This window comes from Spea bombifrons, chromosome 4 (genome assembly GCF_027358695.1).
Source record: "Spea bombifrons isolate aSpeBom1 chromosome 4, aSpeBom1.2.pri, whole genome shotgun sequence".
Lineage (NCBI taxonomy): Eukaryota > Metazoa > Chordata > Amphibia > Anura > Pelobatidae > Spea > Spea bombifrons.
In genome coordinates, this window is record NC_071090.1 from 86,789,726 (window position 1) to 86,811,539 (window position 21,814).

The window sequence follows — 21,814 nt, forward strand, 5'->3', positions numbered from 1 at the left end:
CGGCGTAAGATAATGGTCCAAAATAAGTGGAGCTCGGAGTCATCCTTAAGCAAATGTAATACATGTTGGCTTGTTCTGTTCAATACAGCAACGCTGCATAGAAAGGCCAAAAACTGCTTCGGCCAATAGATTCAAGCAGGGGCATCACCCGTGTTATGTGGGTAGCCCTGAATGGAGATCTCCATGAGCCCCGAGTCTCTGGAGCTGGCCATTATCTCTTCATTCCGCCTCAGCTAGTTCCTAGACAAAGATCCAATAACTAGTGGGTTTTGCTGTAAAGCACGAGATTACATGGCTTGAGAGAGGTCCTGTGTTATCATTGTATGCTCATGTGATGCATCTTATGTCTAGTTCTCAACACATCTGGATTCAGACAGGTTACCAGTTTTAGTTCAAAATGTTACCTTCTGGGGAATCCCCACAGGGGATTCTCTTGAGGGGAATCCCACAGGGGAACCCTCTGATTGCTGTGCAGGGGAACCCAAACATTTCAAGATGTCTTCAAAGCCATCTCACAAATAGAGAACGTTGCATTACACGGTGTTCGTTCAGACATCTTTGTAGGAGATGATTGCCAGGGTTGGCCGTTCTTAATGCATAGTGAAGTCAGTGAGTTGGAACTAAAATTCTCCTGCCAAATCCCACTTTAGTGAATAAGCGTCTTTATCACAATTCAGTTTGTAGTCTTATAAAGGCTGGAAACTTTAAGGGAAGTTAACATTTCACCTATACATTCTCTAAATGGCTACCACAGCATACGGGTGAAACGTTATCCTCTATGTAACAGGTCCACTTTCAACATGTTTTCTTATTCCGCATTACCGCTATATTATTAAAGCACAATATTTAATAATATGTATTGTGGAATTCCTTTTTGAAATATAATTTGCCATTTCGGCCTGTGAGGAATTTACTGGACCATACCCTTGAAAAGGGGGTTCACCAGGTTACCTTATATCTTGGAATTCTGTAATGAGCCACTATGCCCATTTTGTTTAGATAAGTAACTATTTTGATTCATGGCATCTTTTTCCATGGTGCATACCTCCCAAAAGATCAGGACTGGCTATATGGCACACTGGGCACATATCGGGAGGGCTCCTGGCCATTGGATCTCCATACTAACCCAATCTACCGCTCCTGGGATACCGTCATACCCAGCAAACATTCACTGAGATAACGGAAAAGAGGGCAGAGTGGGAGGGGATTTGATGCCCAAAAGGGGACTTTTCCTTCTAAACAGTGACACTTGGGAGGTATGAGGTTAGCTGCAGTTGAAATCCAAGACGCATCCTTCCCTGGTTGCAGACTTCAAGACTGAACTAAATCAGGACGCACGCACGCCAATTTATTATTGTTATTACCTTTTATTTAGCAAGCGCCAACAAATTAAGCAGTGCTGTACAATTTAAATGGGGCAGTTAACAGCCATCACAAATATACATTAATACATGCGGATGCATCAGGAGATATTACTTTTATACAAAGTTCCAGTCAGGAACGGCGGGCTTTAGAATGCCACGCTCCTTCTTGAACAAGTTAAAAGCCAGCATTTGTGACACAGCATTAACAATCCACCATAAATATACAGCGTGGCCTCTCAGCTCAAACATGTGTGTAAATGTTAATATTATTAATTAACTGTAACGTGCCTCCAATATTCAGATGCGCATTGAAGAATAACTACATATTAAGGCGCCACTGTGTCAATGGATTACGAAGAGGTAGTCCGCACAGTCCAGTGAGTTCCTGAGGAGTGCGCGCCTGCGCGGTACTGAGAGATGCGGTCCGTGTTTCCAGACGGACGCTCTTTAGGGTCGCACACACACTGGAAGCGCTGCGGAGCTTCTTCATCTCCAAAAAAAAAAAAGAAGATGAACTGCCTCTCCGGATCGTAGTGATGGGAAGCTGTTTTGGGGCAGTGTATGGGTTGAATTTGTGACGTACGTGGAGGGTTTAGCTGGCGGCAATTTGTTCCTGAACGGGCTCAGGTAAGTTTATTGAAGTTGTGGGCAGAGTAATGCATGCGGGGAGTTAATGACGGAACTTTTCGGTTGTGTTTATGCAGTAGGTTCCTAACTTCTGCATGATAACATTAAAACACGAAGAATACAAAAATAGTAAAAAAAAACAGGATATTTATCTGAAGGTCTTAGGGAGTGTTGCCCCCTCTTTCGTAAAATATGAGCAAACATAATAATACGCATGATTAAACTAGATTGAACATTGGATATATGTTAGAGTGCAACTCCCAGTATACTCAGCCAAGCACGCTGGGGGTAGTTTATCAAACTTTTATTTCTACACTTTAAAGTGGAATTGAAGCTTGTGGTTTTATTACTTATTTTGTAGCTATTTGGTTTAAATACAGGCACTGTTTTAACCTCATAGAAGCTGAGATTTGTGCAAAAAGGTGGCACAGCTAGCAATCCAACAGTCAATTTTAAATAGTTTAATAATCAAATATCAATTTTTAGGCATGACTTATTTTAATATTTTGTTTAAACAAAACAGTAAAATTAGAACCACATTAAGCTTTAATAACAAGTACGCAGCTAGCCCTCCAAGAAGAAACATCGGTGAGGAAGGGGCAGCAGTGTATCTGGGCAGTGCCTTGAAAGGGCAACACGTTGGTTGGCTAGACTTGCCTTTTACAATTAAGATTCAAATAAAAAAAATTGTATAGAAGTATCAACTTTAGGGTTACAATATGTCTTCAGCATTAAAGGGGACATCTGGTTTCCCTAGATCATTCTCAAGTAGGAGTTCCTGCTATTTAAGATCCAGATAATATTACTGTGTAGTAATGTGAATACATTTATATATTCTTTCCAAAATAACAGGTATATTATTCTAGGATACTAGAATGTGAGCTTGTATTTTACAAACTAAAACAATGTTGTAATCACAGTACCATCATTGGTCTGATGGGTCCCAAAGCACAACAGCCTCGGTCAGAGGAGTCCTCTGTTAGTGTGGCTGTCCGGGTCCGGCCACTGCTTCCAAAGGAGGTTCTGCATGGACAGCAGACGTGTGTATGGACTGATTCCGGCGAAAAGAAGCTGACACTGGGCACGCAAAGACACTTTCGGTTTCAGGACATAGTGGATGAGACGTGCACCCAGGAAGCAGTGTACAACCTGTGTGTGCAGCCTTTACTCACAGCTTTCTTTCAAGGCTTCAATGCCACCGTCATGGCATATGGGCAGACAGGTTCTGGGAAAACCTACACTATTGGAGAAGCAAGTATGTGTGAGTATTTATACTTTAAGCATTTAAATTACATTAAACTGTGAAGATGTGTTTTTCTGCTACAGACACTTTGACAGATAAATTATGTAAGCTTATAGCATAACACTGACACTGTATTTATTTTTGGTTTACAGTATGGATTTTGTTTTACTTAATAGAAGCTGAGATAAGTGGCAGAACTACCATATCAAGTAACTTCTTGTGCTGATGTTCCACCCTCCCCACGTTCCTACAAATACAACTATAAATAATCAGATTCTACTGTAGGGTAGAAATAAGCAGAAGAAACAATGATGCAAATCCCATGAACAAGAAGCTTAAGTGGCTGCTTCAATGTTAAACTTGTAAGACATGTTTTTTAAAAATAAAGTCTTTTGATAAACATGTAAGCTCCAATATATGAACTGTGAAATTTAATATTTTGGAAAACAGATCATATTTACCCTTACTGAGATTACTAAAGTTAAGGTACAGTAAACCAGTGCTATTATTTTTATAATAAAGCAAGTAGGGATTAGTTTATATTAATTTTTTCCATCGGCATAGGAATGCAGATTTTGTAATGAAAAATACAATTCTAGTTTAAACTGTTTCAGCTTCCATCTCTGAGGATGAACAAGGAATTATTCAGCGTGCCATGGCTGAAATCTTTAAGCTTATCGATGAAAATGATCTTATTGATTATACTATACGTGTTTCCTACTTGGAAGTGTATAAAGAAGAATTCCGAGATCTTCTTGAAATGCAGACATCCAGCAAGGACATTCTTATACGAGAGGATGATAAAGGAAATGTTGGTAAGACTTTCGAAACCTTGGCTACATTTTGGAGCATTTTCTGTATTGTGTAAAGCAGTCGTGCTGATTTTTCACTGTTACACTATATGTATTACAGTTTTGTGTGGCATAAAGGAAAGTGAAGTTGAAGGATTGGATGAAGTACTTAGTCTACTAGAAATGGGCAACACAGCAAAACATACAGGAGCAACTCAAGTTAACGCCTACTCAAGCCGTTCACATACCATCTTTACCGTTACTATGGAACAGAGGAGGGTGGTTGGTCGTGTCACCAGACTGGCCAATGCGGAGGATGGTACTGTTCCAGACATCGGTCAGATTCTCTCCTCCAAGTTTCACTTTGTTGATCTCGCTGGTTCTGAACGAATACTCAAAACTGGAAACACTGGAGAGAGACTGAAAGAAAGCATTCAAATTAACACTGGCCTTCTAGCCCTGGGTAACGTAATCAGTGCCTTAGGGGACCCAAAACGGAAAAGTACCCACATTCCTTACAGAGATTCCAAGATCACAAGGTATTGACCTGCATGTTGAACAAATCCCTTTATTGACCTCAGCAGCTCTACCATATGGGCAAAATAAGTGCCTGGTAATTGAACTGGTAGGATGATTAAAAGATTTTTTGCTTTGTTGGCAGGGGGATGTATCAGAGACATCATTTACCTAGGACATTAGAAACCTTAGGACATACCGTGTCTTTGGGTTTGTCTGGGATGTCTTACTTAAATTCTTCCTTATTTCTGCAGAATTAATCTATGCAAAATAGTTATCAATATAGTGTGACCCCTTCACTGTATCTAGTGTGCAACAGGATGATTGTCTGACGTTTTCTTATATTTTCCTTGCCTTGTAGGATATTGAAGGATTCTCTTGGTGGGAACGCAAAGACGGTTATGATTGCTTGCATCAGCCCTTCCGCATCTGACTTTGATGAAACGTTAAACACTCTGAACTATGCGAACCGAGCGCAGAATATTAAAAATAAAGCAATTGTCAATTGTAAAAGAGATGTGGATCGTGTGGAGAACCTGCAGCATCAGATAAAATCTCTCCAGCGTGCTCTTGAACAAAGACACAGATCAGAAACCAGAATATTAAACCGGTCTGATCCTGCCAAGTCTGTACCGAGACGTTCTGTGGAGGATCATGTGTCCCGACTCCTAGCAGAATGTGCACATTACAGGACGTGCACTGACACTGGCTACCTGCTTTTTATGGAACTCCTTTCAGAGGGAGGCCTAACCCCATCTCAGGTCCTGAGGGTGAAGGACTGGATGTGCTCAGTAGAAGAGGAAAGAAGTGAAGTGACGTCGGCATCTGGTATGGACAGCGGAATTGAGAGTTCCACGGTTGATGAATCAATAAAAGAATCAGCCAGGAGACCAACTAAGGGCAAGGTATTGCTCACACACACAGTTTTAAGATACTCTGCAAACTTCACAGATCTTATTACATAAAATCATCCTGTAGTAGCACACGCATCTATTAACCGTGCTACCGGAATTTAACAATACCTTTCTTTATTTTATTAATTGGACTTTTGGTTAATGCTTTGACAAAACATAAATGCACTCGCTAGCAAATTGTTAGTAGATCTCATTTTATTTTTGAGTCTAAAGGCCTAAACACAAACTTTTAAGAAACGTTTGTTTCAGTTTCTATGGTAACAAACTATCAGTGCCTGCTTTTTGTTCCCAACAAAAAATATCAATGAGACATAATTTTACATGATTAAATAATTATTTTTCTTAAGGGTTTAGACAATCTGCATTGGTGCTGATGTTTCTAATGTTACATTTAGCAGAACACTTTTCAACAGAAACTCTGTCAGTATACCTAAAAGTATATTTAGATCTAGACAACATCTGATCAATTACAGATGATTGCCATAATGTATAATGGAAAAGTGTGTTTTGCAAGGCACTTCATTTCAACAAGATGCGACATCCATTGCAACATGTGCTCCTAAAATCGGTTCCTGATCTCGCATTTGAACTGTACCCGCACTTTTTATTGTGTAGCCAATATAGCATGTTTCTAAATTGCAAACAAGCTGGAAAACGGATACCCTGGGAAAATCTGTGTTCTGTCATTATTATTCTTAATTTATAAATATATATTTTTATTATCTTAAATGTGTCATAGATGCTGGCAGTATTGTTGATGGACAATATCTAGTGGATATGTTTCTGATATTATTCTGTTTGCAGGCTCTAATGTATGTTGCACGTCATGAAGGTTGGCAGAGAAGCCATGAATTCTTCTGTAATGCATGAATTCAACTCTGTAACTGATCAGCTCAAGCATCTGTTTTATATATTAGGCAATGTGATATATGTATGCAAATCAACTTAGTGGAAATACTGACTAAGGATTGCTTTGGAGTGCATGCCATGCTCTGAGCTGGCTGTAACAAATGAATGCGCCTTTCGCTCAGTGGGGTAACTTAATGCCGTTTTGTCCATAATTTAATAAAAATATATTTTATTCTGTTTTAGGGTGTGATAAGATTTGCAAATGAGTGTGAAGCTGACAATAAATGTATTGAGAACCTACAGAGTCAAATCCAACGTCTGGAGGATGAGAACAAAGATTTTCTAGCGGCTTTAGAAGATGCAATGGAGCAGTACAAATTGCAGGTGCCAGATTCACCCCACTCATTCAGCCATTACAACTCTTTATCCTTAAAGTGGTCTTTTTTTTCCCTCTTCAGGAAACAATTAAGCAAACCTTGCCTTTTATTGTCCCTCAAGTATTTAAGGGGAAAAGCCCCTTACCTGCTGACCCTCACTGCTACCTGCTATCTTCTTGTTGTGCTTTTCTGCAGGAGCTGGCTGTGTCCATTCCACACAGTTGCATCCTCACTTGTAAGTGGTCCTTGAATGGGCTCTTGGCCATTTGCCAAGTAAACAGTAAATTATTTGAGCATTATCAATTTAATAAGCTTATACATGAACACCGAATGTTAAAAGGATAAAATCAAAGAGAATGTACCTTTTTAGAGCGTGTTAAGAGGCTCTTTTGTTCAAAGAATTTCTCAAGTATGATGTGCAGGATGTGGCAGATGGCAAGTATTAAATAACAATGTTTTGTTCTTATTTCAGAGTGGCAGACTGCAAGAACAAGAAGACGAGATAGCTAGATTGCAATCCCACCTGAAACGGTTAAGGCCCAACCTGTCTGTGTCTGCACTTTTGGAAGACGTTCACCTGCAGCGTGGGGAAAGGCCAAGCACTGCACCTGTAATTAAAAAGGTTTCCTATATTGATTCACTGCAATTCCATAAACCTTCAGCTCATCAATTTTCCAATGCCAAAAAGGTACATTTTGACAGCACCATATTTACAGATTAAAAAATCTCTCTCTGTGCCTCTCTCAACATCCACCATGAGGAAGATATCTTCCCGTTCTCTGGATCTGCATAATTTTCCGCATTCTTGTCGGTCGTTGTTAAGTTGCTGATGGTCGTTGATTGATTCAGGCAGGGGATTTATCGGATAACGCTGGCTCTGTGACAGGCTGCCACCAAACTTCCATTAGTTGAGATTGTCAAGCAAAAACCACAGGCTAGTTTTATTAAATTAAGTTAGGTAAAAAGCAGTGAACACTACAGCTACCTTTTTAATACAAGTATGTAGAAACTTAGAAACATAGAATATGATGACACATAAGAACCATTCCGCCCTCTTTTAGTCTGACCATTTTTTTTCCAATGTAAAGACTCGGACCTTAATCAGTCCTTGGTCCTTCTTAGATTTAGGATAGCTTTATGCCTACTCCATGCATTTAAATTCCCTCACTGTATTAGACTCTGCCACCAGTCCTGGGACACTGTTCCACTTACCTACCACCCTTCCCTACATTACCTTTTAGTTTTTAATAATGACCTCTTGTTTTAACATTTCACCTCCTCTGAAATAAACTTCCCTTTTGTACTTTGTTAAATCCCTTTATGTTTTTAAATGTTTCTATCACTACACTCTCTTCTTTCCTTCAAGCTCTACCAATCAAGATCTCTTGGTCTTTTCTGATAATTTTACCATCTATATAGTATGTTGATCAGAGCCGGAGAAAAAGTGTTTCCTAGCTCAAATCTAAAGGTACTTGTGTAGTCAGTGGTACTACAATAACATAGAATACCAACCACTTTGTGCTTTTATTAATTGTATTTAGATGACTTTGTTACCGGAATATGAACTTTATATTATACAATTGAATGTGTTCAATGCACTGTTGTCCACTAAATATATTATCATTATAAATGATATATTTCCTATGTTTTCACACATTAAAAATGATCCTGCTTTTGATAGCAAGTTGCGGAACTATATTGTATTTTGCAGCAGATTTCAAGCAGCATCAGCTCTTTAACGAAAGATTTCACAGAGAGTTTTCAGCTGGGCACTCAGAATCTGGTGTCCAGCTTGGAAGAGGCCGATACGGTACTCTACAGACGGTTCAGCGAGGATTCAGAAGCTTCAGAGTCTGATGATGGTGAATATCCTACAGTAGAGTCTGATAAAGCCAGGTAAACAAATAATACTTTGTTAAATAAACACATTATTATTATTATACTTTATTTATAAAATATTGTTTCCTCTTTTATTGTATATTCTGTTGTGTTTTTTCAGAATGTTTAAAGAGTTAAACTTACAATAGATCTTTGTTAATGTAGACTTAAAACTGATGTGGATCTTAACCCTGCGAACAGCAGATCACAGGCATCTCCCCTGGACAGCGAAGGCGACGAACCAGCTTTGTCAGACAAAGAAGTTAATGCATGTAAGTGAAATCTTGTGTATCAGCCATGAACGTAGTGAAATGTTAGATTACAATCTTATTTTATGTGACAAAAAAATGAAGCTATCACATGTGACATTTGATATTTTAAAAAGGCAGTCATACCAAATTATTTAGTTTAATAAATATCATATGGATATTGGTGGCCATGCTTGCATTGGCTTAGAGGAGCTGTTCCACATAGGGGGCCTCTTCAAATATCCTCCGAAAAATTCTGCTTCATGTAGAGGGAAGTAAAAAATCTTTCTGTCGTTTTGTTTTTCTCTTTAATGCTCTCTGTCTCTTAAAAACAAAGTCTGGTCATTCCTCCAAATGGAGAAAAATGGTAAGTTATTTTATAAAATGTGAAAGCTTAAGATGCTTTCTGTACTAGTGCAGAATAATATGAAAAAATGTGGAACAGTACCTTTTAAAACAGGCTTTAGCCTAGTGCCTATCCTGTCAAGATATGTTAATGCTGAGCTGACTCAGCTCCCCTGTCATGATTTTGTATGATCCATACAGATGCTCAGGATAACTTTCCTTATTCTGTGACTCTTAATCAGCTCTTGGTCTTTGTCTTAGATGTCGGATAGCATTGTGCCTATCCCATGCATGCTTTCCTATTGGCTATCATGGAAAACCTTTTCTGTAGTGCAGTGAAAGCTCAGACCCAAATTATAAAAAAAAAAAACAAAAAAAAACATAAGATCTATCTAATCAAGTCTTTAGGTCAATAGATCTTGCTACCATGGACAAAATCTGTGGAAAAAGATAGTGCCGTCATATCTATTGTTAGATCCGTTGGCTAGCATACTGGAAGAAAGGGCTGATCTGTGCTGACTTTCAGGCATGTGACATTTATATTAAAATAAAAAGTAGGTTGATGAGCTTTTGTGGGTTGCATCTCCCATCACCTTAGGACCGAATGACAATAAAGTCGATGGGAATTGATATGTCGGCATACTTGTGGACATGTTTAAACATATATTTGTTTGTTAAGCACGGTTATGGAATTTAACCCCTTGTTAGGTGTTGCTAGCCTGTGTTATATTGTGTTCTATCTTCTTCGTGGGATGTGTTGCAACCTGCATGTATGTGCAGCCACATCTATTGGATGATATAATGAAAGCGGTGGAAACTTAAACATATTTTCTCCCCTTAACTCTTACTACTTGCATTAAAATTTACAGGGAATATTGGGAGATATATTATGGTGATAGTTTAGCTTGTCCTGTAAAGCAAAATTATGAAAATCGTCCCACGGCGTGATATAGTTGGTTGACATCCACCTAAGCGTTTGGTTGATAAAACATTTTTCCTGTAATAATAGTTCCTGCTGTATGCCGTGGCTGACTGTTTGTTTGTATGACTTTGTTTGTATGACTGTTTGTTTGTATGACTTTGAATCATTGAGCGCACTCCAGTGTTGTAATGTAGTATTCAGTATAGTTTTGTAAAGGAGTTGCTGTTACCTTATGGAGCACCTGTTTCTACTATGTTGAAAGCTATAAGATCATCATATGCTTTTATGGTGAGACTCCTTTTAATAACTCATCTGATGAAAGGGCCTTGTTAAAGTTTTAATAGCAATGGTTCTGTTCCAGCACACAGCAGGAAGAGAGAACACCCTGTGCCAAGAGAAAGCCATACCCCAGGAAAGGACTCTAAGTGGAGGCTACGTCAAGCCCAGCAAAAGATCCGGGAGTTGGCTATCAACATCCGCATGAAGGAAGAGCTCATTAAAGAGCTTGTTAAAACTGGTGAGGCTTTGAGCTACGTTAGTTCCGCAGCTGGTGCTCTTGAAACGTCCTTGCCATTGTCTTTGGTGCATGTAATGTAGTTTCTTTATGTAAGCAAGTGTATTCTTGTTTTGAAAAGCAAAGTTTAGACTTTGTGTGACTTCTGTATTAGTGAAATGTTTCCCTGTCAGCACTCATATCCTTCACCTTAGTGGCAAAATGCCAGTGAAGCAGTATCCGTATGTAGTAGAGTCAGTAGTAGTACCATCATATATAGTCGCATCGCTGTTTTATGCAATGTTTTAGTACTTTAGCCAGGCTTTATAGTTTACTGTAATGTGGCTACACTGTTCGCATTATGGCAACCTTTTGAGCATTATTCTACAGCATCTTCACCACTGTTAATGAAAACACTAAGAGACACTGTAAAGCAGATCTGTCGCCTTTCCTGGGCATTCCCTTCAAGCTCCTGCAGATTATATATATCTATATATATCTATATATATCTATATATATATATATCTCTACATACACACACACACACACACACACACACTTTTTGGTGAGCAGCAAAGCAATGTGTGGAGACTTTTAAAGCAGAGCTCTACAGCTATATGTTATCAGAAGGGGGGAGGGGTCCATTATGGAACCCGGTAATGTCTCTCTAAAGGATTCCCCTACGGTCTCCTGGAACAATAGATCCCTGAGGGGTATCTCCTCCTGTGGTGTCAATGGGGCACTTCTGAACATCAGTCTGGGCATTTAAACCAATGTAATAGTGCACTCTTTGAATGTTTTTACGTTATTGTTACATGTATATAGCACCTCCCTGTATTGCACGGGGCTGTACTATTTGAAAACATAAGAAGTAGCGCATCATGTGATATTTCCCTCTCTGTAGTTAAGCGATGACTCTGTCTAGGTCCCCCCTACAGTATCACACAGGTGTTTTTTTGAGGGGGTAATATTCATTCAGTATATATGTCGCTTGTTATTGGTTTGCATTAGCACAACTTTTCCCAAAACAAAATTTTGTTTTTACGTCTCCCACGTAGGCTCCGTGGGTGTTTGATTTGGGGCATCGAGACAAAGGAAAAAAGGAAGCCCCTTGTACATATGCATATGTATCCCTGCCATTGCCTGTCTCAGCAGGGAGTGACAATGAGACATAACCCATCTAAACAGAACATTCTGGTTATTGTTTTGTATCAGCAGAGCTGTGCTCTCTAGTTTACCTCTGGGAGTTGCTGTTCTCTTCTCTTCTACAAGCCTTAAGCAATGCTGACATTAAACACGCTGTACTGACAGCTTATTAGTTTGTGAATACACACAGATTTGCAGATCATTGTCAAAAGAAAACAAACATTCTAGAAGTAATTAAGTCTAAATTGGGAACTGAACCGAAATCTGAATTTCCTGTAAGAACAAAAAAAAAAATCTACAAAGTTGCTGAAATACAAAAACGATCCCCGTATTGTTCACCTGTGTTACAAGATATGTCAAAGGTACCTTTTAAATATGCAAACAACTTGATCTGAACATTATGCTGGTTAATGCATATATTAGATGTCTAGATGTAAAGTTATGAACTTCCTATAAATGTTATACTTCAATTAAGTGAAACAGAAACAGCTGTGTAGGAGGAATAAACTGGAGAGGAACAGCCAAACTCACTAACAAGGTGAGGCTTCTGAAGACGGTCAACCGTTAATGTAAAAGGTCATACACCATGGCTACACTGAGCACAACAATAAGACAAAAGGTCTCTGCCATGCAGAAATTTCAAGGCTGAGATGGGTTTCCAGATGTTTTGTCCAACAGGCAATGTTGAGGATCATAGATGCAGTGGTTGGCCAGCAGCAGATGCGACATGTCATACTTGCCTCCCCTCTCGTTTGGAAGACATGTAGCAGGGCCATCGGCTCAGCATTGGCAGAAACAGTGGCGCCCTAGTACACCCATCCAGAAAACAGAATGAGGGTTTGCAGTCAACAGTGAAGCATGGTGGGGCTCCATTTCTGCAAATGAATGGACTCCTACAGACAGATCTATTTGGCCCCAAATGTATTCTGACATGACATGACATACAGCCGAAGTCATTAAGAACTATCTTCGGTGTAAAGAAGAAGAAGGAAGAGTCCTGGAAGTGATCATTTGGCCCCCACAGAGACATGATCTCAACACCATCAACTCTGTCTTGGATTACATGAAGAGAGAGAGAAGCAACCGAAGCTGCCTAAATCCACAGAAAAACTGTGTGCGAGTCTAGCTAGAAGAATTGATGCTGCGTTAAAGGCAAAGGGTGGTCGCTTTGCAGTTTGTTAAATGATGAAAATATTTTTTTTGAGTTATTGTCTTAGATTTATTTTTCTAGGCTTGCCTAAAACTTTTGCACGGTACAGTATATTTACATATGTGGACTGGTAACTTGTTCTTCTTGCTTTCTAACTATGGTTACAGTTCATACCTTTGTCACCCAGCAAATTGGGATTGAGCACATTGTGCTCTATCTATTGAGATATTGTGGCCTATTACAAAAAATACCAGCCTGTATTCTGTGTTTAACTTTAGATATGAAAGGATTCTGCCACTTCTCTTCAAATACTTATACAAACATAGAACTTAATGTTGGGGAAGAACTGTTGAGCCGGTATAGCCTGCCCAGGATCCTGCTGCGAACACTCTAACCTTAATCATTCCTTGTCTTAGATTTAGGGTAGCCGAATGCCTACCCTATACATTATTAAATTCATAATTGTACTAACCGCTACCACTTAAGCCAGTATCTACCAAATGCTTAGTAAAGTTTTATATTCTTTCTTAAGTACTAAAAGTTGCAGTTTTTGTAACCTCAAATAAGTGAATCACAGCACTGTGTGAATAAGGACCATATATGAAAATGTTTGGGTGCCCAAAATTCTCATCACATCCCATAACATTCAAGGGATATATTTTGGTATGAACAAAACGGTGTATATGTGTGTTGGTGTAAATGTTAAACACATACATTTGTGTTCTTAGTCTAAGACCCGGTGCAGTCTAAATGTGCATTACCGTTACAGGAAGGGAAGCTCAGACTATGAACAAACAATACTGCCTCAAAATATCCGAGCTGGAGAGGGAGGCTGAACAGGCGAGAGCAGAAGTCAATGAAAGCCAGAGGCATCTGCAGGAGCTTGAGGGGAAGGAGTCCCGGGATCCAACAGAAAGACGCAAAGTGCAGGAATACCGCACAAAGATAGCTGCGGCACAGAGCAAAGTGCAGGTTTGAACTCATTTTCTTTACATTCAAAAAAAGATTTGTATAAAGGTTAGGAACCAATAAATGACATGTCGTCTTTAGAGACACTGTTAAAAGACCTGCGAGGAACTGTTGGAGTGTTCCACAATATTCTGCAACATTCAGACTGGATAACTGTGGAACTGCACTGTTAAACAATATTGCAAAATAATAAGAACTTCTCTTGGATAATTTTTTTTCTATAGGTGCTAAAGGAAAAGAAACAAGCCACAGAAAAGCTGGCTTCACTGTCTGCACAAAACGAGAGGCGTGTTCAAGATCTCGAGAAGAATATTATCCAGATGAAGCAACAGCAGATTCAGATGCAAAGAAAACTGAAAGAGGAGACGGAACAGAAGAGGCGCCTAGAGAGTGAGATGAAGAAGAGGAGGCACAGGGTGAAGGTGTGAGCAATAGAAACACTGCATCATTATTATAGCTAATAATTCTTAAACAAAGAGGACATTGCCATGGATATTAGACTTGTGCATTCAGATTCGTACATTTTTGTAAATTTTTGTAAATTCAGTGATTTTGTAAGAAGCCATGAAAGCGAGGCCAGACCACCCACAAATCAGAAAAAAACAAAGCAAAAAGCTCGGAATTTTCATCCGAAATAAGTCAGCCCGCATACACTCTCACGCTGCAGACCACTTCCGCTTCCACATCTTCTATTCTCTCTTCAATCTTCTATATTCGTCCCCATCTCTGCTGACATAACCCGGCAGGAACATCCAGCAAAATGGCGGTGCTTTCGGTGACGTCCTCTCCACTCGGGGAAAAGATCTCACCGGAAGCGCCGTCATTTTACACCAACTTGAACTCAGGGCAATATTGAAGTGAGACAGTGAATGAGAGTGAATGTGGGCACAGGGTAACAAATTTCGTTCCTAAATTAAAAATGCCCCCGAATTTTCAGCCGAACCGCATGGGCACGGAACAAAATCATTTTTGGCCCATCCCTTAGAAAAGTGATATTTAATTTTAATCTGTGTCATACTTATAGGAAATTCCATTGGGACAACACATCTGTGGGTTTTGCTTGCAGAAGCAAGAAAATACAACTAGCAAGTAGTCAGTGTAAACCTAAGGCTTCTACGCACATTCTTTATAGCTTTAGGATGGCAGTACCCACTATTCCTATAGGACAAATAGCATAGAATAATGTCTATTTAGCCCTTGGATATTACATTGCTAAATAGGGTCTTGTTGGCCCAAATATATTTTTGCCGCTATCTACCTGTAGTCAATATATTAAGGTGGCAGTACCACACCAGAACATCTTGAGACCTTGTGTGTGCCTGGTGTGTGTATTCTTCTAGGAGTGTGTGGCATCTGGAAGCAACTGGTACAATCTATGATATTGTACACAAAGTTTTTATTACTATGTGTACTAAGTAGTCTACATTAGTAGTCACGTAATCAACCATAATTGTGGTCTTCACATCACCACACATTGTGATGGGCCAACACTAGTGAGCCTCTGCTGCAGGAAGAGCTTGGCCCTTTTTTCCTATCTTGGCACCCATTCAGTTATGTGTTATATAGGGCCAGATCAGCCCTTCCTGCTGGAGAAACCTGCCAGTATTAGCCCTTCATAATAAGTAGTAAAGTGAGATGAAACCAAAGCACTCTTGCAAACTGTTGGGCCAGTTCTCCCTTCAGAGCATAGACATCTTTGTGTGTCTGTTTATATCCCTAAGTGTCCTGTAAATATGAAACGCCAAATATAATTTACAGTCATTGTTTGGGGTGGGGAAGCTCCTGTACTTGGGTGGTAAAAACACATGGCAGATGATTTAATTTCTTTCTTTTAGGAGCTTGAGCTCAAGCATGAACAGCAACAAAAGATACTGAGGATCAAAACAGAGGAAATTGCAGCATTTCAAAAGAAGAGGCGAAGTGGGAGCAATGGATCTGTTGTTAGTCTGGAGCAGCAGCAGGTAAGATATAAAAATAACTACAAATGTGGGAACATAAATTATAATCCTATATACTTTATTAGCTGAAGCAATTTAAGCGCCCAAACCTCCCTAGTGTTTATTGCCAGTAACGATCCAAAGTAATTTACGCCTTTTTAATGTGCGTACTTTCCTTGTGTATGCTTTGTTTTGTTGCTAGAAAATTGAAGAGCAGAAGAAATGGTTGGATGGCGAAAGTGACAAAGTACTAGAGCAGCGCCGTGCCTTGGAAGAATTAGAAGAAGAACTTAAGAAGAGAGAGGGCATACTGATTAAAAAGGAGGCCCTTCTTCAGGAAAAAAATGATTTGGAGATTAAAAGACTTCGATCCAGCCAGGTGAGCCAGTTTCTTACAGACAAGCTTTGTATTAATTTGATGTTCAGATCAGCACATCCACTTCACGCTGTTCTGAAACTGAAAGTTTGTTCAATAGAATTGATGCTTCAGAAGAGGGATGCAAGTGCTTTGCTCCTTTATTTGCTTACATCTTGTTCGGTATGTAGTAATCAGTAATATGAAAATGTGTCTTGTGATTTGATGTATCTGTTTAAACTGTTCTGTTTTAGATCCTGGATTAAACGGGCACTGCCATTGAGATTGTTTATTTGCATATATATAAACCATATATATGCTATTGCACTCCAAACCAATTCTGTTGTAGCCTGGTGCTAGGTAACAAGGCAAAGTGATATACACAGTCTATGGATAGTTACCAGCACTCTAGGTCTTTTTGCAATAAATACATATTCCTCTGATGAAAGTCAAATAAAGACTGAAACATTGACCTGCAAAAGAGGAATTTATATTTATTGGAAAAAGACATAGAGTGCTGGTAACTATCCATAGACTGTGTGTGTGTGTGTGTGTGTGTGTGTGTGTGTGTGTGTGTGTGTGTGTGTGTATGTATATATCTCTCTCTCTCACACACATCATGGAAAAACTTACTTTGCACTACTAAAAATATACCACTGTTGTTTTCTGTGTATGCCTGTGGTTTTTTGATGGTGTGCTACTATATCTTTCACAAGATCCAACCAATAATTACTTACCGAGCACCAGCACATTCTGTAGTGTTAATACAACAAATGGAGAATATAAATCTATCTCAAACTATATGAAATGAACAAGAACATTAACACACCTCAAAATGTACTGGTACAGATATAGAAGAGACACTGCTGTTAGGAGAATATAATCTATTAGGAAGTAGAGTAATGAGACAGTTAGTGACTGCTTGGGCAATTTGATTTCAGCGTAGCCAAAGCCGCATGGACATACTGAAATTGAGGAGACAGATGGTTTCTCTCCTGAATGTGGGTTGTAGCCTATTAACGGTGTATACTTTGCTTCTCTGAACAGGTATTTTTTTATTAAGCAGTTAGAAGAGTTTGAGTGTTTTTTTTTTTAAATCACTGATTTGTTGTTGTAGGCTCTGAGTAATGATATTGTGAGAGTTTCTAGTCGTATTGAGGATCTGGAGAAGGAGCTATCTGAGAAAAATGGCCAGCTCCGCCAAGGCAGTGCCCATGACCAGCAACGCATACGAGATGAGATCAACAACCTCCGCCAAGAGAAGGACCTGCTGTTAAAACAGAGAGTAGACATTGATGACAAGCTTAGACAAGGGAACCTTCTATCTGCAGAGGTAAACAGACTTCCCTGGTTTTTCCCGGTTATCCTCTTTATCCTTCCAGTAGGATGTGATATTTTCATAAGGATCTTTTGATGAGGTGGCAAAGCAAAGACTGGTGTTCTCTCAGTGTGATTCGGTAATAATTTATTTCCAAGTACTTTGCTGAGTCCTTGAACTGACCATTCTTGAAAACAGATGTATATATTGGTACATAACTTCATTTTCCCATGTTTTATTTCTTCTGCCAAGGTCAAATTGTGAAAGGAATCATGCACTCATATAAGTTGTTTGTATCTCCTGAAAATCTGTAATGAGTTCAGTTTAAACCTTGTTTTCTGGAGATTACATCACAGTTGCTCTGTTGTGTCTTAGATGGGATATTGTCGTATTTGGCAAAGAAAAAAAAAATAATAAAAAAATGTTGCCCCTTAGGAAGAAAGGATACTATTTCAGTTGGACGAGGCCATTGAAGCTCTGGATGCAGCGATTGAATACAAAAATGAGTTGATTACTCGCCGACAGAGGGTGCTACGAGCTTCTGCTAGCATGCTATCTCAGTGCGAAATGAACCTGATGGCCAAACTCAGCTATCTGTCCTCCTCTGAGACGCGAGCTTTGCTCTGTAAATATTTTGACAAGGTAAGTGTTATAACCATAGTCTTGCATCTTTGTCAATGTGCAAATGAGTATAAGAAAGGACCACCTAGCATTGTGGATGATCTTAGTTTACTGTGAGGTAAAACTCACTGGAAAAGAAAATGTGTGATTCAGGTACTGAGAAAAGTAAATGACGGAGGTCTAGGAGCAAAGACTTTGATGGGACTTTTCTACCGGTTTTAAAACGGATGGATGATTTGTACTGGCAGTTTCCGCATGGGTGTTGGCCTTGCCTACTGGTTTCGTATGATTTCTGGATTACTCTCCTGTGTCTGTAGGTGGTCACGCTGCGGGAGGAGGAACACAAACTGCAAATTTCCTTCTCAGAACTCGAAATGAAGTTGGAGGAGCAGCAGCGCCTGGTATATTGGCTGGAAGTTGCTCTGGAGCGGCAGAGACTAGAGATGGACCGCCAGCTCACCCTGCAACAGAAAGAACACGAACGGAATGTGCAGCTCCTGTTGCAGCAATGTCAAGGTGCGTATCCACGCGCTGACTTTTCCAGCGGCTTAATGAGTGTATATTAAAAGCTGCAGCTGTGTTTAGATACTGTGAAATGATGCACACTAACATTTGTAACTGGAAAATAAAAACCAAGCTGTCCTACTGAATTTTATAAGAACCTAATTGTAGGGCATTGTGCAATACTGTTATAAAAGTTATTTTGTGCTCCCCTCTTTTTACCGGTTATTTTCTAGACGGCAACAGTCAGTTGGCACGTGTGCCTTAACTAAAAGACATATTAGAACAACTTTAAAATTGCATGTGAAAGTTAAAATCTGGTATATTCTTTTCATGGAGAGAAATTTATCACCTGTCCAAATGAGACACAATTAATTTTTTCTTTGTTTACCCCATCACTTATGTGCCTGCTGTGTATTATGCCAGTGTCACCTTAAACATCCACTCCTAGCACCAACCATTTCTCACTACTTTTGTTTTATTGAAGCTCACCACTAGTTGTGTAAGATACCTAGATAATGTGTCTAATTCTTGTTGGTACACACAATTCTCTAACTGTGCACCTATAATCTCACCATAGACACCACTCCACGGTTCTATCTCCTGTGTCCCATCAGTGGGTCCTGCACTACAAATAATAGTGCTACTAACTAATGAGATGTAGCTAGCAGTTGGTTTTAACTTTAAAAACAATAAGATATGATGCTAATGTTGCCAGGTGGTTGTTATTTTCTGCTGTGTATTTTGTTTCAGACCAAATGGGAGAGGGTCTAGCTGGAAGCAAGAGGCAATATGAGGCTACAATTCAAATGCTTCAGAAGGAACTCAGATGGTATATGTGGGCTCACCAGGAACTGAGTCAACGACTGAGTAAATTTACTGTCCCCGCTGTAAACCATCCAGTAATTCCTACTAAGAGTAAGTTACATGAGTACATACTTGTACTGTTTTATATTTAATACATATATTATTGTGTTATATAGCGCCATTATATTCCACAGCGCTGTACAGTGGGTAAACAGGACATCAAAAGTAGTATATAACATAACAATTTGACTTGCAGAACAACAGGTGACGAGGGGCGTGCTCAAAGGAGCTTACAATTTATATATAATATATATATATATAATCTCTGTAACATTTTCATCTTGTACAGCGCTGCTGAATCTGTTAGCGCTTTATAAATAAAGTATGTATGTGTGTGTATGTATGTATATGTGTGTGTGTATATATATTTATATATATATATTTATTTATATATATATATTTATTTTTATATATATATATATATATATATATATATATATATATATATATATATATATATATATATATATATATATATATATATATATAGCTATAGATATGTACATTCAGAAAAAGTTGTATTCCATATATCCAAAACAGCAAGACTCTAGTTATAAAACTCTAGGAGTCTTGGCTACAAGGAGACTGGGATATGTCTAGCATTTTGTGAGTAATCTACTTTTGTTTTGAAATGGTTCCAGGTGAAGGAAGAATTATCCCTCCAGCTGATAAGCAGATGCCTTTAACCGGGTCTTTTGAGGAAAATAGTACCTCTGCTGACATGAACAACCAGCCAACTGTACCTGAGAGAACGCAAAGGCCCAGAGATGACTTAATCCATGTCCCTTTACCTCCAACATGGAGGCGATCCTCCCTACCTACTGAAGAACAGGCCGGCTTGGAGGAACTCAGGCATAAGGAGAATACTGTAGAAGCACTCAGCAACAGAATGGTGCCACCGAATGACAATGTTTGTCAGAGAGCTGTTCTCAGCCTTCCCAAATCCCGAAGGGAGCTCCGACGATGTAATGTCAATACTGTGCCTTTCATTTCCAATGTGGAGATGATAGATGTCCGAAAAAACCCCTTGTAAAATATAGTATGTTACGTACGTTCGTTTCAAAATCCACATCGTTATATAGATGAATGGTGTGAGTCTGTGGTGTGGCTAAGCTAACAGCAACAGAAAGCTGTTTATTAAACCAAGGTGTTGCAGTTGTGGATTCAAACCCTTACAGAGGTATCCCTATCAAGTCCTAATTGGTAAATATTACCCATGTATTCATAGTGATATAATAAAAAAAGAACCCCCCCCCTATAAATATGATCAGAATATACTATAGCTAACTTATACACGCTTCCACTTGGTTTGGATAATTAATTCTGATACAGAGATCAGCTACATGGTACCAGCCCTGTTGAACTCCCATGATGCTGAGCAAGAAGCTGTACTGGGCATCATGGGAGTGGCAGAGCCACATGCTACCTGTTCTCCGTTAGAGTCCTCACTCACCCATTCTGTGACTTAGAACAGTTTACATTTGTGCATTTCTTATTACTATGTAAATAGCCTTTTTGTACCGTTTTTTGTAATATAGTTTTCTATGTACTTTTGTATTGCATTAAACATTATTTATACAGTAAATGATGCAGTTATTTCTACACAATGCGTGCCATAGTCATAAAATTGGATATTGTCATGATTTTTATATATTAACCTGTTTAAATACAAATATTGCATCAAATCGCTCATGTTTCAACACTGATTGTTTGCCGTATTAGTCCAGTGTATAAGAATGCAAAAAAAAAAAAAACCAGAATGTTGCAGGATAAATGTAGTTTACTCTAATAGACATAGAAGCATGTGGTTGTACATGATCTTTTATAGCTACAATGAGAAGGTATTAGAAGTAATGACAATATATAAATAAATATAATTATAATAATATAACACCTGCTGTCCCCGTGGGTATGCATGGGTCAATTTAAAACACCCTGGGGGTTGTAGATGCACACACGCACACACGCATGCACGCACACACCCATACCCTGTATACCCATACACAGCTTGGACACCATGTTTTGAAGGAAACAAACCAGAACCAAAGCGACTTTCTTTTTTTTATTATTTCTATATTTTGAATGCCCATCACCTTAGCAGTTCAGGTGACCTATTATCCCCCTTACCCTGGCCAAAAAATACTTAAAACTTGGAAGTGTACAGGAATGTGATAAGCAAAATGCAACTTCTGGGAATAAAATAACAAAGCAAGCCGGCTTTTAAACCTAGGACAACGGTCAGGTCAATGGCAAATTGTGTCCTACCCAAGTCTGTTATTGGAAGCAATGGGGTCACATAACGTTACATGACCCTGTGTGCAAGCAGGGCACCAAACAGAGCAGGAACTGAAGGCTTACTGGGCTTTGCTTGCCTCCTGGGCTA

At 39.1% G+C, this 21,814-nt stretch overlaps 1 protein-coding gene across 1 annotated transcript; it reads left to right on the forward strand.

Annotated features, from left to right (window-relative positions):
• Positions 1-2,927: 2,927 nt before the first annotated feature.
• On the forward strand, positions 2,928-21,016 carry KIF7 (kinesin family member 7). The gene is made up of 18 exons (XM_053464418.1): positions 2,928-3,252; positions 3,849-4,049; positions 4,147-4,564; positions 4,903-5,446; positions 6,548-6,688; positions 7,154-7,369; positions 8,393-8,577; positions 8,725-8,831; positions 10,436-10,591; positions 13,633-13,835; positions 14,057-14,254; positions 15,668-15,793; positions 15,972-16,148; positions 17,242-17,457; positions 17,878-18,084; positions 18,381-18,579; positions 19,318-19,482; positions 20,073-21,016. The coding sequence occupies exons 1-18, from the start codon at positions 2,928-2,930 to the stop codon at positions 20,462-20,464; spliced, it is 4,176 nt and encodes a 1,391-aa protein (XP_053320393.1). The 3' UTR covers positions 20,465-21,016.
• Positions 21,017-21,814: the final 798 nt, after the last annotated feature.